This window comes from Haliotis asinina, chromosome 11, assembly GCF_037392515.1.
Source record: "Haliotis asinina isolate JCU_RB_2024 chromosome 11, JCU_Hal_asi_v2, whole genome shotgun sequence".
Taxonomy (NCBI): domain Eukaryota; kingdom Metazoa; phylum Mollusca; class Gastropoda; order Lepetellida; family Haliotidae; genus Haliotis; species Haliotis asinina.
In genome coordinates this window covers 40150253-40173390 of record NC_090290.1, presented here as the reverse complement: position 1 = coordinate 40173390, position 23138 = coordinate 40150253, and the positions used below count along the sequence as shown (strand labels likewise).

Here is a 23138-nt window from a genome sequence, read left to right as displayed (position 1 = left end):
ATCAACCGGGTCTCCTTTTGGTAGAGATTTCTTATCCCGATTGTTTCTTTAGCGAAACAATGAAAACGTGAAAGTCTGTGACGAATACGGAAGATGTCTCTGGAGCTGGGTGGGGATTATGTTGAGGAATCATCAACAACTTTCCCATGCATCACACTAAAAGCTTTCAACCACCATGACGAGAGATGATTTTCTAAAAGTCAACCTTCCTTATTTAGCACAAGTTGTTTCATCGTGTTTACAACGTTACAAACTACCTTTCAGAATGATTTACAGTACAAGTGTGGAGGAAATTCCGAAACTTAAGGGACCATTAAAAGGTTATGTCCGAAGAATTCCTTTTTTTGACATTGTCATGTGCTGTTATGGTTCTGCTCGTCGGGCCGAAGGCCCAGATTCGATTCCCCACATGAGTGCGATGTATGAAGCCCATTTCTGGTATTCCCGACCCTGATATTGCTGGAATATTGCAATACACGTTGCAAAAGCTTAATCCTATGGACACCTCACATGCTTTAGGCCCCTTAATAGGGCAGGATAAGCTAAACATTTCGAGAATACCTGGCTGAGTCGCCCTACAGCGATCCAATGTCACGTTAGTTATATAGTTGGAATCGCATGTATATCTGTTCTAATACTATCTACTACTAATAATACTTCCTGTCCACTCTATTGTAGACGTGGAGCAAATCCAACATTGAACTGAACTGTTACGTTCTGCTTCAGTAGGTGATATTACAGGCTTTACACATTATTGAAGTAGATATATTGGCAAGAGATAGTATACACTCGAAACAGTAGCGGATCTGCACACTTTGTCATAACCTTCTGATGGCGATTCATAACCACATTCTTACGATTTCGTGTGATCTAGTCGATTCTCATTTAGAAGGGGTGTTTCACGGACATGGAACAGATATTGTCGCATAAGTTAAAAATGACAAAATATATACCACCCGCATCGTTGAAGAAATGTGTCAGTAAGCGCTAGCATGTGCAGTGCTGGATATATCGCCTGCATTGTTGAGGGAATGTTTCAGTAAGCATGTGCAGTGCTGGATATATCGCCTGCATTGTTGAGGGAATGTTTCAGTAAGCATGTGCAGTGCTGGATATATCGCCTGCATTGTTGAGGGAATGTTTCAGTAAACATGTGCAGTGCTGGATATATCGCCTGCATTGTTGAGGGAATGTTTCAGTAAGCATGTGCAGTGCTGGATATATCGCCTGCATTGTTGAGGGAATGTTTCAGTAAACATGTGCAGTGCTGGATATATCGCCTGCATTGTTGAGGGAATGTTTCAGTAAGCATGTGCAGTGCTGGATATATCGCCTGCATTGTTGAGGGAATGTTTCAGTAAACATGTGCAGTGCTGGATACATCGCTTGCGTTGTTATGGGAATACGTCAGGAAATATGTGCAGTACTGGACATAACACCTACATCTGTGATTGAATATGATAGTAAACACGTGCAATACTGTATATACCTCCTGTACAGTACTAGATATATCACCTACATTGTTGAGTGGATATACCAAACAAATGCAATACTTGATAAAGCATCTACAGTGATGCATTTCCGTTATATGAAGATATCCAACAGCAAGACCAGTTGGGACATTCTGCACTGTGATGTATCTAAAATTAGGCATGTTAATTAAGCACACTGCAGGACAAAAGAAAGCATCCCACACTGACTCACTTGACTGAAAACAGTCGCCAAAGCACAGCAAGCTCCAGGTCAAACATAACTGTGGAACCTGTGTCAAACACATTTCCAGTCAAGCAAAAGATGTATACTGTCTGTCTACAGGGAGTAATCCCTGATTCTGTATATATGATGTCATTGATATGTTCAAATGAATTAAATGTTGCCTTCCACTAAAGAAATAAACGTCCATATACATCCCTTTTGTCAGTAAAAGAAGAAAATCTAGGTTCCTGGTTTTACGTTTCCGACGGAAAGCTGCTGTGTCATGAACAGACCTAGATCTCAGAAATGTTTTAGCTCGTATATAAATGATGAATCTATTTTGCTAAGCTTACTATCAAAGTAGCGCCTGTGTGAAACTTGTTTTATTTCTACACTCCTGTTCTACACATGGACATGTGAGGCGGTGTGAGCCAGTGTGTGACTTGATGTTTAATGTGGTATATCAGTGTCACGGAGTTGTAGGTGTCTGTTTCCGTCTCATGTGACGACGTGCCACAGAGTCAACCACAGGAACAGCATAGCGTAAGGCAACGTCTATTTTATTACATTGCTTAACTCCTACACAAATCAAAACAGATACAACTTGATTATTTTTTATGAATAAAACATTTTATGGTACGTTATAAGTGTTCAATGTGATATGATATGACAAGTGTTAAATATGACGATTCTTCACAAATAGTTTGGGTAATGAACAGGGAAATGATTTGTTTCTAAAATATTGAACCCGTAGATTTGCAGTTTCACACAGAGTAGTATTTTATATATTTTTTTATATTTTTTTATCAATACTGGATCTGTGCCTGGCTGAAGCATCAGAGCAGTCGTGTGTGACGGTACGAATGTTGGAAGAGTGGCTCTTGGTTACACTTGACATATCTCCTCATCCCCTCCCCCCGGGGGAACCATATCTCTACTTTCATCCACCCAGCCAACCGTGAACTGATTACCCAGAACCCTTTCAGGGTATTTGTTATTGTTTCAGGTTTACAAACACTACAAAACTCACAGCTTATCGCGAAGTCTCATTGGCCGATACATGGTAACGAGGCTATCGATTGGATGCGTTTGGTCACATGACCTCCTTCAATACTTCTAAGAGAGACAGTCGTTCTTGTACCCGTATATAAGTTCTCTAAGCTGTCAGTTCTAACATCGGAGTCAGCTGGTTGATCTCAGCTCACTTGTCGGGCCGTGAACAGCCTTCGATCAGGCAGTGTTCTACCTTTTCTTTTCCGGACTTTGTAAGTACAACATATTTTTTCCTGAACTAGAAAAAATAATTTCCTAATATGTTACAAATATCATATTATACCAGATTTAAAAACATGTACAAAGGAACTAGTGATGCGTATTTAAAAATTGCACTGATTATCAGTATGTTATAGTAAGCACGTTACATGTCATACTTAAATGTTCACACATAATTTCCTACCACTATCTATCAAATCAAATTACCACCAACTGGTTGTAACTCTTTCAAAGTGGCGGTATACTATAGATTTAAAACATAAAGGCGTTTTATTGCAGACATGTTTATGAAAAAGGTTATTTTTACATCCAAATACTTCGTGCTGAAGTAAACATTACAGGGTAAACTAGACAATACATGTAGATGGTTTTAAAACATATTCCAACCATATGAAGGCATAACTGAAAGATAGGTATCCTCTTTACATAGTGACATGATTGAATGAATACATGATATAATTACACACGGTGTCATCAACTCACGTCACAACATATTTGGAATTGTCATTGATTGACAGTTTTTGTGTATAAGTGTACTTATCTATGCTAAGTATTTAATATCTGTTTGAAGTTTTGCACGAGAACAAGGAAAACATGGGTTATTATGGGCGTTCTTGTGAGGACTTTACCGCATCGCAATGTTCAAGAAAAACTGTAATTGTTTTACACATCTATATAATTACTATAGCCTATTCAAACCTACCATTACCAATGATCCACTCGGCCCTATTCCCAACCATGACTTTAGTAGTAGGTTTACCGACCAAGGCGATGTCGGTCTACGCCGACGCGAAATCGTAAGTTTGTTCAAATATTGAATCCGGAGCGAAGTTGACTTTATGTGTTTGAGTGTGGTCTGACTTAGAAGCATTTTTTAAACTTGCTTTCTGATTTATATCTGACTTCAAAGACAATGACGAAAGCTTAATCGGAGACCGTTCGACACTGCACACATGCGTTTGGCGACGAACAACACAATCACTCACGACTTTTTCTTAGACGAAGTGGGTGATATGACCCACTGAAGTGTAACCATTACCAGCTGTGGGTTTCCAGTGTCATGCGCTTTCTGAAATGTTGATCTTGCGTTTAATATAGCTACCGTTCAATATCGCACACGAAGGCAAACGGAAAAGCTTGACTTTCAGTTCACCTTGACAAGTCCGGCGTTCGCGTCTTGAATTATTTCGTCACATTCAAAAGAAAAAACTCAAGAGCTTTATTTTATCATCATTGGTTTGATTTGATTTTAACTTTGTCATGGCGCCACCTGTCAAAAGATACTGGGTGACTGAGACATCAATTAATATGGTTGTCCTTGTTTTTGTATCATTGGTGTTTTTGTCATTGTTTTTGTATCATCAGGTACGTCAGCCACTAGACACGATGACAGTAAAAAATGGATACATAATAAAAGAGCCGTTTGATTGGCATTTTCGAAGCTGATGAATAATAAGAAAGGTATGATACCTTATGGATAACAACTTCTTCATTACATCATGATGACAACGGCATCTGTACTGAAACGTGGATCTATGACATTATAAAGAAGTAGTTGGCCATTAAGTGTCATAACATTCTTATGGATAAAGGACGTATGCAGACAAATAACAATAAGTACTAAGTATGTCAGAGAGAAGGCATCCGTTACTTAAAATCGAAACAATAATTCAGAAGGTAAATCCATATGATACAATTTGATACAAATGTATGATAAAGTATGACTATTTGCTAATTCAACCATGATACCAACATGATGGTTCCTTGCAAATATATACGATGTGCCAAATTGGTAATATGTAGATGAATGTATTAGAATATATAATTGTGAAATAGTAACAGATGACGAAAGATTATTGTGGAAAAAGAACGAGATATGGTTCTTGTATGTTTCGAAACACATGAGATGAAAAACTGCCTGATATGTAATCAGGTATGGTATGGTAAAAATCATATACTGATGTGTGTGAAATTCTAAATACTTCCTAATCAACCTGAAAATATATTATTATCTGCCGTTGTTATCACAACAGGTCTTGTGTCAATATCACCATCTCTTTATCTCTTTAATCTGTTGAAATACTCTCCAGTGATAAATTACCCTTCCTATCAGTGACGGTCCAACGGGTAAATACATTTTACAGTTTACCCATGTTGATTCAGCTAATACATTTCTTTGACATGCAAAGTAAATCTTTGGCCGATGTTTTAAGGAGTATCGTAATCTGATTGGCAAACATGGGATTAATACCCGACATGTGTGGTGTTTACTCGAGATTAATTGAGTGGTAATCAGTGTAATAGTTAGAGCATTACGCGCTGGAGGCGATATGATTCGCCATATTTACAGCGTCACCGCAGCAAGGGACTTTAAACATCGCTTACGGTGGTTGAAGCGCCCCCTTTACTTTAGGGTATAATTACAAGACCCAGGGTGGTATTATGTGGCGTTCTTATCTTAACACTCAGTCAGATATCAAAAAGCGTTACACTGTGTCTACGTCAGGCACCAATACTTAACCAAGTGTGGTTTGCAGGAAAGTTTTTTTTTACAATCATACACAAGAGCTGCAAAGAAGGAAAATTTAACTAGGAAGCATACCCATCTTTCATTGATGCAGTTTAGGATGGATTCAACATCGTTAGTTTTACTTCTTTATTAAAACATTGGCACAGTTGGGTACTCTACGTATGTATATGGCACACGCCATGCCATGTCACGTTCGTGTGTGTATGTGTACTATTACTGCACGTATATACCATTGACAAATCGTGACATGTATATTAGCATAACTACCCACTGTGAAATTTACGTTAGGTTTAATCATATATATGTATTTAAGGTAGGTAATACTGTGCTAAGAAACGTTAAGTCCCCCTTAAATTTATACCATGTCTTTGACAGTACAGTTATCCATAAATATATAAAGTTTACACAAAGCATATATTTTGTGAAGCGTTCAGACCGACTATCCGCTATCTTCCGTATATAATTCAGCTTTGCTAAGACACAAGAATCTCAACTTAATAACACTCTCTGGTCGTCGAGCAATACGCTGCCTGCAGCGTACGTTCAGGAAAACTCCACACAGCACGTCTCCACGACGTGTGTAAACCACTTCCGTACCTGTCTGCTGTGAGTCAGCTAAAACACAAGGGAAAATGCATGTCTAAAAAAACTTTTTTAAAATCTAATTTTCTGCAGTCTAGGTGTTTGTTCGTACATTAAGTACACATCCTGACTAAATTTCAAAAAAGTGACAAAGAGGTAATCATGTAATCTATATATCAGAGCATATTTAATCAGGTGAAAAAAATGTATTTTAATTTTACATGTGCGCACGTTGTTTCTGAACCACTTACTGCTTGTCGTAATTTAATGTGTATGGCGGTAGTCTTAAAATATTTAAATATGTCGGCCAGATCTCATTGAGAGCAAACACTTGGCGCGTTGTTGACTTTGTGGTATCACTTTTCGCAGGTATGCATCGTCGTACAAAGGCCATAGCGTACAAAGGCTATACTTTAGCGAAGGGGGGTAACTCAGTTTAGAGGAAAAAGGCGCACTTGCTCAAACGAGTCCAACTGGTATTTCAGTATGTTACGGTGGCACCCAGTCCACAGTTTTCTCCAGTTTAAAACTTTTTTTTTATAAAAAATATTGCCTTTAACCGACGTTATATTCCACGAGTTCTGAAGGACTATTTAAAATTGGGTGGTGTCTTGGTTAATAATGGGGAAAGGCAATTTCACCGACACCGGGGGCATTGAATCGGGATGATACCAAGGACGTTTCATGAGCAGAACTGTCAAGTTACCACTTTAAGGAATTTGAATTTCAAAACATATGCAAAATGTGTTGACAAGAATCATTGACTAATTGAAATCAACCCTTCTATAACTAATGGAAATCTACTTCAGGCCATAATGGTATCTGTCTGTGGACTGTCATACACGAATATCAAAACTAACACCACTCTCCCTGAACCTTCAAGGAACTAATCTTCTCATCTGGTGTAGCTCTGATGTGTGCGTGATCAACAGTCACTAACAGCTTGGCGAATAAATGAATCTACAAGTCTTTTTTGTATTATTGTGCCGGGAAACTGTTTACCTGAGCAGAGCTAGTAATCTCTTTTGTGTGAGACCGGCATTAGAAAAAATAATTGGCTGAGGCCACATTTTGTTAGGTCTGACGATGTTATATTGCAGGCAGCAATTGGTGTCCAAGGGAAGAGGACAATACATGAGGGGAACGTAACATCACGTAATCCAAGGAAAACAGATTCAGATTATAAAACTTAGTCCAATGATGCATGTAGCGAGCGAGTTAACGAGGAAATAGTTGGCTTCAAAACAGTTACAAGCTCATCTGACACGGCTGCGAACATGCCAAGTAGTGCCCGAAAGAACTAACGCCATCTTGCGTAACTCCATCACATGTATAACTAGCTCATTAAGTCACGTGGTGCGTGATAGGTCAGAGGTCGTTGCCTCTCCTTGTAGTTAAGGTGTACATGGCGGTTCTGAAGTACGAGTAGATGCCGTTGTGATATGAATGAAACTATTACAGATTAAGATCAAAGAAAGCATTACCCAAATATTTTTTTTAATTCGTAACATAATACCAACTATTGTGTATATGGAATAATATGAGATCACACACCAATATCTTTCCTCACGAAGAATCTATGGTCTTCTCAAGTGATTTGAAAAGTAGCATGAGCTCGGCATGTTCGGAGGATAATAAACACCCAGGAACGCACTGTAACGCAAAACAGCCATGATGCCAACACAAGAGTTAGTGTATCCACGCCTCAAATCCCCATTATCCTTACTTTGACGAGTCTGCTGACCTACTTAGAGGGCAACGCGACCCCTCACTCACTGTGAAGGTGACTGTGTAGAAGGTATCACGTGTTTGCGGCCATAATGTATACCCGTAACAGCACGCGTGACCAAAACAAAACAATTCTTTTAGAAATTGTAGTTTTCCATGACATTCGTGCTAAAATTGATAGGATCTTTTTTTAAGTGCATGCTGTTCCCTGTGCCTCAGTCAACATATTACCATCCCCTCCGCTCAACCCCTAACCCCACCACCCTACATAACCAATACCCATTTAAAAGTACATATTGCATAGCAGAATCTTTTGTTCATTATATATTTTTTTCAAAATGAATCCGCGCTGCAATATTTGATTTGTAACTATTGAGTTACTTCTATCGCTGTCAAATGGTCAAATATTGAAGCAAGTCGTCCCAAAACAGAATCTTTTAATACTGATATCGCGAGTAATGTATATTTTAAGCTCACTGATGGATGTAAATTTTGAACTCATTACGAACTCGTGACAAGACTCAACAGCTCCTGTTAGTGGCATCTTGTGACGTCACCTACATCTCATTTCCGCGTCGGACAGAGTCGCACACTAGAAAGTCTGTCTTCAGACGGGTATATCTCCTTCACTAGGTAAGATTTAAAACATAATATTGTCCCGTATGGCTTTTCTCACAGTGCTCAGCATAGTTCTGTTAGATCCTGTGATCGTTTTAAACGTCATTCCTTCCCAAACACCACATTGTCGCTTCAATGCCGCGACACCAGTTTGGCAAATTTGTTGCAGACGTCAATGTTTTGAAATGTCTATATTTTCACGAACAAATGCCATTTTGCGATTATATTTTGTGTATCTGAGTCAGATTGATCAACATAATGCACGATCTAGCCCTCTCATGTAACGCGTGCCTTCGAATAATGGGTGTATGTCAATGTGAAAATGAAGCCGCGCCCCTAAGTAGCATGTCCCAACCTTATCATCCAGTGCCATGTTGATATAGTGTTAAAGTACAACTTCCGAGTTAGCGTGAAATATTGTACATCAATACCTTCTTGTCTGAGCATGTTATTTGTTATTAGGACATTCACCTGAAAACTCCCAAAGAGGCTTATTCTCAAACGTAAATATTCAGTTTGTGTGTGTAGGCTGTGTAAATGGTGCACGCTCACGACATTCATGATGCGGCCATTGGCGGACATGATCAGATGAAAATTACATTAGTTATCGATAAACACGTCAGGCGTTATATCATTGAAATAAAAAGAACAAAGGTGATTTAACTGCAAAAGTTCGGGGTTTAGTTGTACTACATAACAGTTCGTGATTATCTGAAATAGGGTCCGTCAATGGATTTAGTTAGATACACAACTTAGATACATAATACCGGTGTTCCCCAATGCGTGTACTTGAGAACGTCGGAAACTAAACATGTCCTCATCGGTAGGCTCATAGATCAATGTCCAGCAAGGAAAGTATAAATCATTTTATCAGTATACTCACAGTTGGGACTTTGTGATGCGCGGTCGAGAATTTGTTAGTTATTGTGCTACCAAGAATGAGGATACAAGGGTGAAATGGCACCACCCACCAATAGTTGGACTGAACAAAGTAGACACGCCTCAACAGCCAACGGACAACCATAGTCATTTTTTTATACTTAAAGGTAACAAAAGTCACCTTTAGCAGGATAAACGTAAAACATGAAAGCATCGAAGTGAGACGATACACTGCTTTCTGCACTGTAAACGTTTGGAAAAGGCGACACTGAAGATTGAAAGGCGCTAAATTGTCACTGATGGGCATGATGACGTATCTTCGCGGGTCGGTCCCACCGTGGGTAGTGTAGTCTGGGTAGGGAAGTCGAGCAGACGACACTCACGCACACTCTCTCTGACAATCGTCCTGCAGCGTTTAACTGAAGTGACGGTAAGCTAACTTTTCTTCCTAGTTAATAGTAGATCTTGACAGATGAAGACATGAATTGTAAACATAGTTAGATTTACAGACGCCTTGATTACAACTTGTGCCCGCATGTTGAAACGTACAATATTACCCATCTCTTATTGTAAACAATATGATCGTGGTTTCAGATAAATAGTGGTTCCAGCAAGCGTTAGACATCCGACTGCAAAGTATTTGTGGAACCTCTCTCATTTCTGTGTAATTAAGTGACAGATCGTGACAAATAGTCACGTTGTTCAACTTTTAACAGATCAAACAAGAAACACACAAACCAGTGCTAGGTCAACTGACATGCCGTGTATCGTATGTTCATTGTAATGTAGGATGGTAATAATTGCTGTATACTGATATTACCTTCCTATAAAATTAATGTTGAAAAGTAAATATATTTTTGTTTTATTTTGCATAGAACGAAGTCTTAATCCAGATTCCTCTCAATACATCGCGTCCTTAGAGCTGTCGTTCTAACGAATTCCATTGTGAATGGGTCCGCAAGGTTATGGCGTCAATATTCAACCGTGGAGTATTATTACATATGTCCTTGCTTTCAATCACGTGATTTTAGGAATTAGCAATAAATGCGTTGTGTCTCGGTAGCGGTTGAGTATTGGGTGTAGTAAGGTAAGACGATATCAGGATGTATCGTGTCCCCCATGCTCGTGCCCTCACATTGTCGTGACTTTGATATTATTGACTCGTTCGTTCAATGTCACAACCAATGCGAGATTCTGTTGTGACTTCGTATCTAAACACATATCTTTGACGTAGAGGCAAATGAGAGAAGAAATGCAAAGACACAACACAGTACTGCCTATTGTTAATGGTTTTTTAGTGCATCGCGGCATCAGACTTGCGTTTCCCAATTTCATGAGACGGACAGTTTGATCCATCCTGATATTATGGAAAGTTTATGGTCCTATGAACGATTCATCTTCATCTTCATCTTAGGCATCTTCTTTATCACAAATCATGAAAAATGCATGTCATTTCACTGTCTCTGTTCCAAACTCTCGAAGATCCGGGTTATAATTGATCTCCAGGCAACCCATGCCTGTTTTAAGAGAAAAGCGAGATCGGGTGGTCAGACTCGTTAGGTTCACACGTCATCAGTTCCCAATTGCGCAGATCGATGCTCTATGCTGTTGATCACTGGATTGTCTGATCTAGACTGGATTATTTGCCAACTACCACAAATTAACTGGAATGTTGCCGAGTCACTCACTCATTTCAAACTGTATTACGTTAGAAAGGAGCCCGCTGCCACCACTCTGCTCTCCACATCGAAATGTCCGTCATAGGTTTAGATTTGTTTGCCTGAAAGGAAAACTGAAGACAGCGTAATATACGAGCATATGGTACTGTGTACTGTGATTTTACAAAACTAAACACTGTATATCAACGATTGGTAAACCACAATCCTATGACTTGCGTAAGCGGTGTGTTCTCTATGATGGTTCACTCGGGACGATGCATATCAAGGAGTTTGGCTTTTAACCTCTGAAGGGCGTCAGAGGAATGGGTGACTCTTAAAAACCTCACCGTACGTACATTATAAGACAGTTAGGATTCGTTACATTTTCGTTTAAGACAACCATGTATTTTGAAACTGCACACACAAGCACGGACGCACGGACGCACGCATGCAAACAAACAAAGCGACCACAGTTCAGCAATAATCGGTGAGGGGAAAATTGTATGCACTCAATTCGATATTCGTTAAAAGTTTTTTGATGATTAAAAAGTCTAATTCCACTCTTTTTTGTTTTTCAGTATGTGTAACTGAGCAGGCGGACTTCAATCACCATGTCAAACGAACAGAAAGATGTCGCCGAGAAGCGCGATTCGGCAGTGAGCAAGGTTAAAGGGCCTGGAGGCAAAGGTAGGTCATTCACATAGCATCGAGCCCCAGTCAGTACAAGACGTAACTATTGTTGGTCGCAGAATCACAATGTCAGTATGACCACTCATTTCAAAAACATTCACTCAAAGGTCGTTTCGTTATTTTCCCAGTTGTAAAATAAAATCATTAACGTACATTAACTTTTTTAATACTGAGAATTTTCACCAGTATGCAGTCGAAGGTTTCTGAGAAAAACATCTGTCTCACCTCTGGAGCTGATCATTAAGACATGAAACACAAGTTACAGACGCTCTGTTCATGCACGCATTACCCCTAGGTGTCGCTGTAGTTTTGCCTGAAGCATGTCGTAAACAAATCCTTAAGGACCTCTTTCTCTCGGTGTGTTATCACTTTAATCAGCAGCAGCAGTTGACGTAGCTCTCGGTTCAATACCTTAGTGTTACAACACCATTACCATTTAAGTCCCGTTATAGTTCGTTGTCCTTGTACGGGGCCCGTGACCTATGATGGAGATCGCCTTTAATATTCATGTACAAGAAGTTATTGAGAACAAATCAACTGCAAAAAGTTAAGGAATTATGTAAACCTACATGACAGATAAATGTCAGAATACTGGTCCTACGATGAAGGTATGCGCTTCTGTCTTATATATCTGTAGAAAATGTAATTAAGAACTAATTACTGAGCTAAAACGTACGGGTTACGTAAAACTAGAGACGTAGGGTAGAAATACTGGACCTGACATGAAAGTACGTCCCTTAAGTCCTATACACATGTAATGTCAAACAAGGAGCACCTACCTGACAAATGACCCGTATTAGCATGTATAAGTGCTGCCCACTGGCGCTTGCCATTGCGAGGGAAGGGGCCCCAGGTTGTTCGCGTTCAAGTATAGTGCGAGGGGTGGAGCAGGCGAGAGTCTTATCTGCAGGGCGTGTGTAGCTACGAATCAGTTTCATCGCCATGTACTGCACGTGCACTAGCCAACATCTGCTTTCCCTTTCAAATACCAAATAGGTTTGCTTATTACCGCGCACCTACTTCTCGCTATCTCGGCGCCGGTCGAACATATCCTTGTTTGCCGGTAGAAAATGTAATTAAGAACGAGTCATTGAGCTAAAATGAACTCTAAAAGAATTACACAGAACTTAGAATAATAGTGAAAACACTGGTCCTTACATGCAAGTATGTCCTTTATGAAAATGGCGAGCTGTACAAGCGGCTCCTGCTCATCTGATGACGTCAAGCCAATGGCGGCTCTCTGTTGTAGTGTTCAAGAGGAGTACGTCGATGTATCTGAACGTCGTAGCCCCACACAAGCCCATCCGGCCTACCCTCGTGGAAGAAGAGGAAGATATCATGCGTAAGTAGATGATGCTACAAAATTTGGCAGTTGTAGGGTGCTGTCATTCTGGATCATCGCCGCTTCAAACAGTATAACAGTGTTGTAAACGCGAACCGCTTTAATCTCTTCTGTTCAGTACTTTAATGAATGCTGGGAATGGTTCCACATGACGACCGACCGTTTTAGCCACCGATGCCTCATTATCCTAGGGAGTGGTGTCTTGTGAGGTGCTATAACAATGCATGTCTCAGTATACTGAACAGTGAACGTATAATTCTACTAAATATCTAGACACAGAACATGATCACAAGACGAAAAGGTGTTAATATGTCTCTTCCAATGTTCAGCCGAGGGATCCAAGTTCACTCTGTACGGCGACGATGACTACGTCCCTTCCGAGCGCATCCAGGAACTCCTGAACAGCGTCACCGACATCAAACATCGGGCGCACAAAGTCTTCTCAGAGATGGACGTACTGAAGAAACGGGGAGAGGACTTCGAGTGGAGAGAAGTAGCCAGGTGAGCTTACACAAACGTCTGGCCCCAACAAACCCACACAGTAGTGTTTGAATCAGAGATCCTGCTAGCATTATTAATGGGTTAAAGGTACGACACACAAGTCAGTTAACGTGAGGCTTAGATGGTTCTTTAAGATCAAACTCCTAGATTGGTCCTGTGTTTCGATTTCACTACATCCGTGCTTCCTTCACCATGGTGACTGTTTTAGATGGGTCAAGTACGAGGAGAAGATGGAGGAGGGAGGTGAACGCTGGTCTAAGCCCCACGTGGCGTCCTTGTCCATGCACCATCTTGTTGAAACCCGGCGGCAGTTGATGGACGGCGTCATGCACCTCGATACCGAGGCCTATTCCATCTCGCAAGTTGTCGGTACGTCATAACGTTATCCCCCACTTGTGTAACTAAACCAGACAAACCTAGCATATGCAGCGACAGCTGATCCGGAGATATTACACCGCTCCCAGTGGGACAAAGATTCAGGGGGTACTAGGTCATGGGCAAATGATTCCAATTCTAAAAATATAGTTTAAGGCCTTGGACTGACAGCCGTCATGCATATTGATCAATCATTATCCTAATTACACATTAACTGCTAAAGTTTGATTTGGGAAGAGTAGTTGAACATCATCCCGGTAATAATGAGTCCAATTTGAGGCTAAGGCCGTGGATATTGAGTAACAGGAAAATGTTGCGGCGTTGAACCCAAATCACTCACTCCCCCACCCTGCAACTGTAACCCTAAACTACTTGCAGCGCCAGCTTCTATTTGGAATGGTTCCTCATGTTCCATATTCCCTTCCATTGCAGAAAAGTTCCTTGACGAGTGGATAAAACTAGGTCAGCTTGACCCACTTCTCCGTCAACACGTGAGGACGTTACTGTTGAAGCAACACAGACACGGCACAGAGAAGGGAGAGAAGAAAAAGATCAGGGGCGACATGAGCAGAGCAGCGTCAACCAACAGTAAGTTACAGTATGGTACCACAAAACCATGATCTGGATACCATGATCAAGTGATATAACGTCTTAACTCTGTCAAAGTGAGAACTTTCTTTGGACACTGTAGCACCTTTGTATACCCTGTGTAATAATAAGTACTGGGGTGGCCCAGACGTCGAAGCGTTTGCACTTAATTTAAAAGGAACGGTTCCAGTTTCCGGTACAATGTACGAAGTCCTTGTTGCGTTTTTCTAATTGTTGCTAAAAGTGGTTTAAAACAATAATCAGTCACTTACCAAAATCCTGAAATGATTACTTGTCTCAAGCAGTTGATTTCGGTTTAAAATAGGTTAGAAAAACTATGCAGGATATAGGTGGTGACAAAGTGAATCGTGTTCTTTGATTCAGGAACTTTGTCTTCCTTCCTGTTTCGCGACTAACGGGATCGGGTGCTCAAGGTTCCTGACTTGGATGACACCAATCGTTTCCCAATTGCCAAGATCGAAGCTCTTGCTGTTGATCACTGGGCTGTCTGGTTCAGACTCGATTATTCGCAGACAACCGCAGTAGAGCTGGAATATTGCCGAATGCGGTTTTATGAACCAAAGAGACACAGCTCATGACAATTCTCATCACCTCACCTTGACGTTTAAGGTAATATGGCATTGCTCGTCGGTCCAGGTTTCAGCCAACTGACCAACGTGAGCAGTCAGATCAGCCTCAACAACAGCCACAGCCACACCAGCTTGGAGAGCTTGGACAACGAGTGGGCAGGCAACTACACCAAGAAACAGAACGAGCGAATCCTCCGGAAGATCCCGAAGGGTTCCGAGGTTGCCAACATCATGATAGCCGCAATAGACGAACTTCAAAGCGGCCTGTGTGGATTCATGCGTCTCAACGACGGTCGTTGCCTTGGCGACCTAACGGAAGTGAACCTCCCCACCAGATTTGTGTTTATCCTGGCAGGACCGTCCAAGTTCATCACCGACTACATGGAAAGCGGCCGCTGCCTCGGCACCATGATGGTGGACGACGTGAGTAACCACATCCTCATCACTGATGACCAGGCTATTTTACACGACCTTGATCACTGGGTTGTCTGGTCAGACTATGTTTTTTATAGACACCCGCCAGAGAACTGTAATATTGCTGAGTGCGTCATTAAACAGAAAGAAGCAAGCAAAAAAGTTATACGACCTACACCTGTCACCATTATAACATGCCCCCTAGAATATGAAACACTAGCATGACTCGCACACTTTTGTATGTAAAGCGCTTTGTCTCCAGAGCTCGTGAAAAGTGATATATAGAATGCTTTGTATGTGTCGTGGTTTTCATCTATACATCGCTGTGTGTTACTTAGATCTTCCGCGAGGTGGCGTACAAGTGCAGAAACAAGGATGACCTGGTGGCAGGAATTGACGAGTTCCTGGAGCAGGTGACGGTGCTGCCCCCTGGCGAGTGGGACCCTAAAATCAGAATCGAGCCCCCAGATGCGGTTCCCAACCAACAGTTCCGTAAGACCCCCTCATCAGCGGATTTCTTCGAGGGCACTGTGGTCACCGCTCCCGGTGGGGACGATGACGAAGATGAAGGTCACGCTGACCCTGACCTCACCCTCAGTTGCAGGTTTGTGTTTCTTTCATTTCGCTTGTATTCTTCTGATTGTCTTGTAAACTGACAATAATCTTATTGTAATATCTTATAGCAAAAAACCAACATTAAAACATTCTATCTCTTTACCACCATCTTTCGCAAACGTCACGTGAGATATAACCTCTTCTGCTCCCTTCCAGGCCTTTCCTCGGGCTTATCCGTGACATCCGCAGGAAGGCTCCGTTCTACCTGAGCGACTACAAAGACGCCATCCACATACAGTGTATCGCTTCTTTCATCTACATCTTCCTCGCCACCCTCACCCCGAACGTCACCTTCGGTGGAATGTTAGGAAAGTCCACTAACCAGTATATGGTATGTTCCACATTTCGACATCATCAGCTGCAATACAGCTGAGTGCGGCGTCAAACTAAGCTCATTCACTGATTTTCCGCATCATCAACATACACAGGGATTCTGACACCAGGCAACTGTATTTCCCACAAATGACGACACCATTGTCAAACCTTCCATTCACGGACAGAATAAATACTGATACACCGACACCAACCGTCACTGATACATTTGTTAATACATGATACTTAGATAATGCGGTTATGATTGTATGACATTTTGACTCCATGAAAGAGGAGTTCATCTTGATGCCCAGCATTTGCAAACACCTGATCCATTGTTATATGCTGTTCTTAGTTAGGAATTCTGTTGATGCTAACCAAACTCGCCTCTTTCCAGGGAGTGATGGAGTGTATCTTCGCCGCCGCTGTGACGGGAATAGCATTTGCGTTATTCGCAGGTCAACCCCTGAACATCCTCGGCAGTACGGGGCCGATGTTGGTGCTCGAGAAAATCATATACGATATCTGCAAGTACGTAGAACAATCACGTTTCACACGTCTCCTTACACTGTATGTGCTCGTTTTATATCCTGGGGTAATAATAATCACTTTGTCCAACACTGACAAAAATACACAAGAATAGCTTGAAATGTTAGCTGACCTTGACCTTTACACGTTACTTCCAGGGATCAAGAATGGGACTTCTTGCCGTTCCGTGCTTGGATTGGCATCTGGACTGCTGGCTTCCTCTTGCTGATTGTCATGTGGGATCTGAGCGCTCTCGTCAAGTACATCACTCGTTTCACCGAAGAAAGCTTCGCTTGTCTTATAGCGCTTATATTCATATACGAGGCTTTCCTAAAATTGGCGGAGATTGGCTCTGAGGAAGCCCCTGTCGAACTCCACCCCTCCGGGAACTTCACCCCCCGAGTTTGTCACTGTGTCCTCCCCGATACCGTCACCACCATGGCTCCCATGCACGGATCCCTCAACCACACCCTCAGCAACATGACCACTACTATGACCAGCGTCATCAACAGCACCATGGGCATGACCACCGATGCCATGGAGCACGACAACATGACTCATCTATCCAAGGCTGACTGTAAGGAGATGTTCGGAGAGTGGCACTGTGTCGGACCCGTCCCTGACGCCTTCATGTTCTCAATCATCCTCTACTTCGGCACCTTCGGTATCGCCATCTTCTGCGTCACTTTCAAGACCTTCCCCTGCTTCCCAACCTTTGTAAGTGTAAATTTATAACATCAAACATTTTAAAGTATGCCATCTGTAAAACTATTCCTAATGCAGTCAAAGTCTCTAATCTTTCTTCTTTCTTTATTCTCTGACGTCCGCGCGCAATGTCATTGTTGATTGGTTTATCTGTCGACAGGTCCGTCAAATTATTAGCGATTTCGGTGTCCTCATCGCCATTGTGTTGATGGTTGTTGTCGATTATCTTCTCGGACTTCCAACACCCAAACTGACCGTGCCAGAAGAGTTCAAGGTAATAACTCTTGCATTTTGTGTTATCTGGTCTGAATATCAATTCAACCTCTACTTACGCAAAGCATGTTTTGGTTTTTAGTGCCTTAAATAACAAAACTCTCCAGCTGCCGTCTCCTTTACTATGAAATCAGTATCCGTCTCCTTTTCTATGAAATCATCATTCGTCCATCAAACATATAAAGGTGACTATGCTTGTCGTAAGAGGCGACTAACGGGATCGGGTGGTCAGACTATGACTTGGTTGACACATGTCATCGGTTCCCCATTGCGCAGATCGATGCTCATGTTGTTGATCACTGGATTGTCTGGTCCAGACTCGATTATTTACAGACCGTCGCCATATAGCTGGAATATTGCTAAGTGCGACGTAAAACTAAACTCACCCACCCACCCCATCAAACATATCTTCACGAATTTGATGGTACACGTCCAGTTAAAACGTTTCATTGACATTTAGACGTAAGTTATCACATTTTCACCTGAGCCTTTCTGTATTTTTTCTAGCCTACCCGCTCTGACAGAGGCTGGTTCATCAACCCTGTCTCTGACAAGAACCCTTGGTGGTTGGCTCTGGCTGCCGGTCTCCCCGCCATCATCGGCACCATCCTCATCTTCATGGACCAGCAGATCACCGCTGTTATCGTCAACAGGAAGGAAAACCTCCTCAAGGTGAGTGACACCCGACACTGACCTTGCAGTGAAATAAATATCAGTCAGGTGTCAGTCAAGTGCTGTTTGATTTCAACAAACGAAACCTTCCGTGCCTTTTATCAAGACTAGAATATATATACACACTGAACATACCTCTGACTAAGAGGCTGCATCCAACATTTTGAACCCTCATTTTGACGCAGCCTTTAGCCTACTTCCACACCAGATCTCTGATGGTCCCGTGTAAGTGACACTCCTATTTCTTCTCCCTTACAGAAAGGCAAGGGCTATCACCTTGACCTGTTCGTGCTGTCCATCCTGGTCGCTGCCCACTCTCTGCTTGGACTCCCCTGGTATGTCGCCGCCACTGTGTCCGCCATTGCCCACATCCAGAGTCTCAGGAAAGAGTCCGAGTCCACAGCCCCCGGAGACAAACCCGCCTTCCTGGGTGTCAGGTAATACCAGCTGCATGATTTTACCCCATAACACTATAAAACAACCACGTATGACCTTCCCAGAATTTTCTGTAGCTCTATGAAGTATGCCCCTTTCTCATCCAGTTTCCACAGGGTACCCATTTTGCAACTTGTATGAAAATATTACCAATGAAAATGAATCCAAATACAGTACTTGTAAGGTAGTAACGAGGAGTGTAGTTGAACAGTTTAACCTCAGAAAATTATCGTTAATTTCGTTCTTGTTATACAAATTGGGACATTACTCCGTGCCCTGAGTTGTTAATCCGGGCGAACCGCCAAGTTATACGATGTTCATCTAATGTTCACGAATGTCACCACTACCGGAGGTCGGAATGTCACTCATGGCGACGCAACCTGTAGACAATCAGGAATAGTTCCTTGGTGGTCCAAGTGTCGGGACAAACTGACCTAATCACACATATTTCGTCACCTGTTTAGTTCTCGAGATCAAAGTTATGTTGCTATGTGATCTAAACAGTCATAAATTCCTAGTAGACACCCCACCCGCCTCCAACACTCACAAAATCAACTGTTCCGTCAAGACGGCAAACATGCAAGATAACACGGGTTGCACGTGATTAAAGAGTGAAGGAATAAATTATTACTGTGATAGAAGTTATTAAACTGGCCAGGTTGATGCAGATCATAAATCTCCAGAGATGAAATAAGCACCTTTTGATGGACGTAGTGATGAAACAGACACATGTTTAACGTGCGTTTCATCTGTTGCCTGTTACGTACTTACACATAAGCTTATTATTAATATGAGTTCTCGTCAATCGTTGCTGTATGTATAAATCAGAACACTAATAGTACTGCTTTATCTCATGAGCAGTGTTAGCTCGATGACCAAGCAAATACGCACAGCAATGAAAAGTATTCATGGCGAGTTTGAATTCATCTGGACTAAACTTCAAAGAAATTCAATGTGTTCGTTATCGATAGGCCATCAGGGTTGACAGCCCCGGGCGTTGGTGCTGCTTATATCGCTAATCTGCCTACATCATCAGGTCATTCTCATCAACGACTTCTGTTTGTTTTCAGAGAACAAAGAGTCACCGCTCTTCTTGTCGGAATCCTCAGCGGTTTGGCTGTGCTTATCACAAACGTCCTGAAGGTAAATTGAGAGTCATGTCTCGCTCGTTCCCAGTCTCAGTGATTAATCAATAAGCCAAACTGATTTGTAATTTATCCGTCAGAATAAATACCCATCCTCCCATATCTGGTGTGTGGTTCACAAATTTGTAACTGTGTCGGTATACACGTGTGGTCGCCATGTCATGAGCCAATAGAAACATGACATGACAGGGGTTCAGAACTGTGAGACAGCTAAGTTGTTCCAGCCTTCTCTCGTCACACCTACCCTGAGTTCGATCACTGACAGTGCTTCAATGTGTTTCTCCTGTAAACTCATGTTGACATTTATTGGCGGGTGTTGGTAATCACCTTGTCTTTGTATTGCAGGTTATTCCTATGCCAGTGTTGTATGGCGTGTTCTTCTACATGGGATTCTCCGCCCTCAAGGGAATGCAGGTAAGACTCAAACCCACCATCCTCACACAACCTTCAGGCGAACACACTGACCATTATGCTACCATTATATAAAGCCTATAGTCTCTCCATGTGATAAAGACTCAATATCGTCCATATGTAAATCGTCTTCTGGATCGCTCTCTAGCAACCCCGATGATCTTGCAACGTTATTTCGTGTATCAGCATCCGATAATCACATGTTCGAATCCACGAATTGCCCCAGATATATGCTTTTGGTTTGTTATGACCTGCAGTCATAGGTACGATATGTTTAAAACTGTTTCGGGTTGTATACCACCCTAAGCTCACATTACTGTCAAAATTCACTCACTCACTCAATTGAAAGGTATGATCAGCTGGGTTACCATTCAACATTAACTGACATACAACAAGGATAACAGATGACGATCAGTTTGCAAATCATCACAACCATACATGCTCTTAATTACCCTACTGAAGACTTTATTGACTTGTACTGTCTGTCTCTCGCATCTAATATCACATCTATTTTGTTTTGTTACAGTTTATCGATCGTGTGCTCCTTTTCTTCATGCCCACCAAATACCAGCCCGACTACAAGTACCTCCGTCATGTCCGTTTGTGGCGCGTGCATATCTTCACCTTCATCCAGATTCTCTGCTTAGTTGCTTTGTGGGTGGTGAAGAGCATCAAGTCCATCTCCATCGGCTTCCCCCTCCTGGTACGACATCACCGACGACACAAAACTGCCAACTACACGTCTATAGTTTATGTTACTGCACAAACCTAAGCGTTGTTCTGCGCATGTCTCAGTCACCGCATTTCCATGCACAGAGTTATGCCTCATAGTCAGACCAGGTTCAAGGCTAGAATCTACATCTGGTAATGATGTTTGTTCTTTCATTGGTGCACAGAGAGTGTACACATGGTACATGAATATTCGAAAAATGCACCTATTCACATACATCAGTTACGAGTTAATATGAATATGAATATGCATCCAAGTACCCGCACATTAATCATCATCGTAACTTGTGTCGACAGGTTGTGTTCACTGGCGTTGTAAGGAAGATCTTGGACTGTGTGTTCACCCAGTATGAACTGAAATACCTGGACGATATCCTACCCAACGCAAAGAAAGACAAGGTCAAGGACTCCGAGAAGGTAAGGGAGACAATTCAATACTGTAAAGTATAACGGGAAGCCGGAACTGGACCAGTTTAAGGGTTCAAATTAAATTTCATTGTGTCATAACCACTACTGTCATGCTATAGAAATACAAAAACAAAATGATAAACTGATTTGCGATAAATACTTAGCCAGTGGCTTTGTGATATATTTGTGTAACTGCTTAACGCCTATGACAAATGACTAAGTGGTGCTGCTGTAGATGCTTGTATTAATACCGGACTAATACCTGTGGTAAATTTAGGCTCTTGTTCTAGAATGAAAAGTCGGAACCAACTTTCAAAAACATTAATGGAAACGGCCTTGACAAACACAACATCGTGGGCTCGGACGAGAAGAAACCTGCCTTCTACATCAGCAACGACAGCCACGACTACGACAGCGCTTACAAAAGGAAAGAAGGCATCCGAAACAACGCTTTCGATACCAAACTGTGATTCACTCAAACATCTAAAGCTATAAATAGAAAATTGTGACTACGCATGCGTAACCTCCCGTTCCGGGTACCCGACTGGGGTTCATTCGGTAATTTCCGATACCTTCGGACAATCTCATTTGGAATATCCATTGATAATCGTATCCGGAAAATGCCGAATGATTATTATTTGTCATAATTGGGTCGAACTGTTGTGACGTATATTCCGTGAGCACATTCTCATGTTCCATGTAAATAGACATTTCTTCCAATGCGTAAAACGCAAAACACTACTCAAAGAGATTTCAGCTTTTACACTCAACCACAAGTATACCAGCTGATCAATGTTACGTTTCAAATGTTTAATGCTATGATACGCAAGTATATATAGCACGCCGTTGTCTATTTTTATACATCTTAGATCGACCTTTTGTACATAAACACTCTCCTCCCTTACTAGGAGCTCCAACTAACTTCTTCTTGAGCCCTATCCTACTTAAAGTACGTAAATGGCAGTCGGGGAAACCAATAAATATCCGATTCACATCTTAAACACAAAATGATTGGATAATGCTTCTGGTGTTGTTTGTTTGCCAACACTGACAAAGTACAAATACATATTTGTGAAATGTTACATACGTGGGTTCACCATGACGGAACAACATCTCTTTGAATAATTTCTAAGTCTTTCACTGAATATATGACTGGGCGACAAGTCTGAAGGAAGTGGGTATTCTATTGTATGTGTACAAACATTGCCGCGCTGTAAGATACAGTCATGCGTTGGATCTGGACTTACACTGACTTACATTCAAGGTTTCTGCGGGTATATGAAAAACAGTTGTATATTTTTTTAAGATAAGCGTTTTGTGAATGACTACACGAGATTTTATTATTTAAATTGTAAATACTTGTTACTTGCATTTATTCAGAAATAAATGATTTTTTTGCACTTGTATCTTAACATGTTTTTGTTAAAGAGTCACTGATTCTGT

The 23138-nt window shown here is 41.6% G+C and overlaps 1 protein-coding gene across 3 annotated transcripts; it reads left to right on the top strand.

Moving 5' to 3' along the window:
* Positions 1-2869: 2869 nt before the first annotated feature.
* Positions 2870-23095, top strand: LOC137255714 (electroneutral sodium bicarbonate exchanger 1-like). 3 transcript variants are annotated; one of them, XM_067793207.1, is made up of 20 exons: positions 2884-2960; positions 9472-9734; positions 11541-11649; positions 12902-12994; positions 13324-13495; positions 13704-13864; positions 14303-14458; positions 15116-15471; positions 15801-16066; positions 16234-16408; positions 16787-16920; positions 17076-17634; positions 17783-17896; positions 18403-18567; positions 18826-19004; positions 20073-20145; positions 20493-20561; positions 21085-21261; positions 21585-21704; positions 21986-23095. In XM_067793207.1, the coding sequence occupies exons 3-20, from the start codon at positions 11574-11576 to the stop codon at positions 22163-22165; spliced, it is 3225 nt and encodes a 1074-aa protein (XP_067649308.1). In that variant the 5' UTR covers positions 2884-2960; positions 9472-9734; positions 11541-11573; the 3' UTR covers positions 22166-23095. The 3 variants fall into 3 exon arrangements, with proteins under 3 accessions (XP_067649309.1, XP_067649308.1, XP_067649310.1); XM_067793209.1 differs by having other exon boundaries at positions 21973-22080; XM_067793208.1 differs by lacking the exon at positions 9472-9734 and having other exon boundaries at positions 2870-2960.
* The last annotated feature ends 43 nt before the right edge of the window (positions 23096-23138 follow it).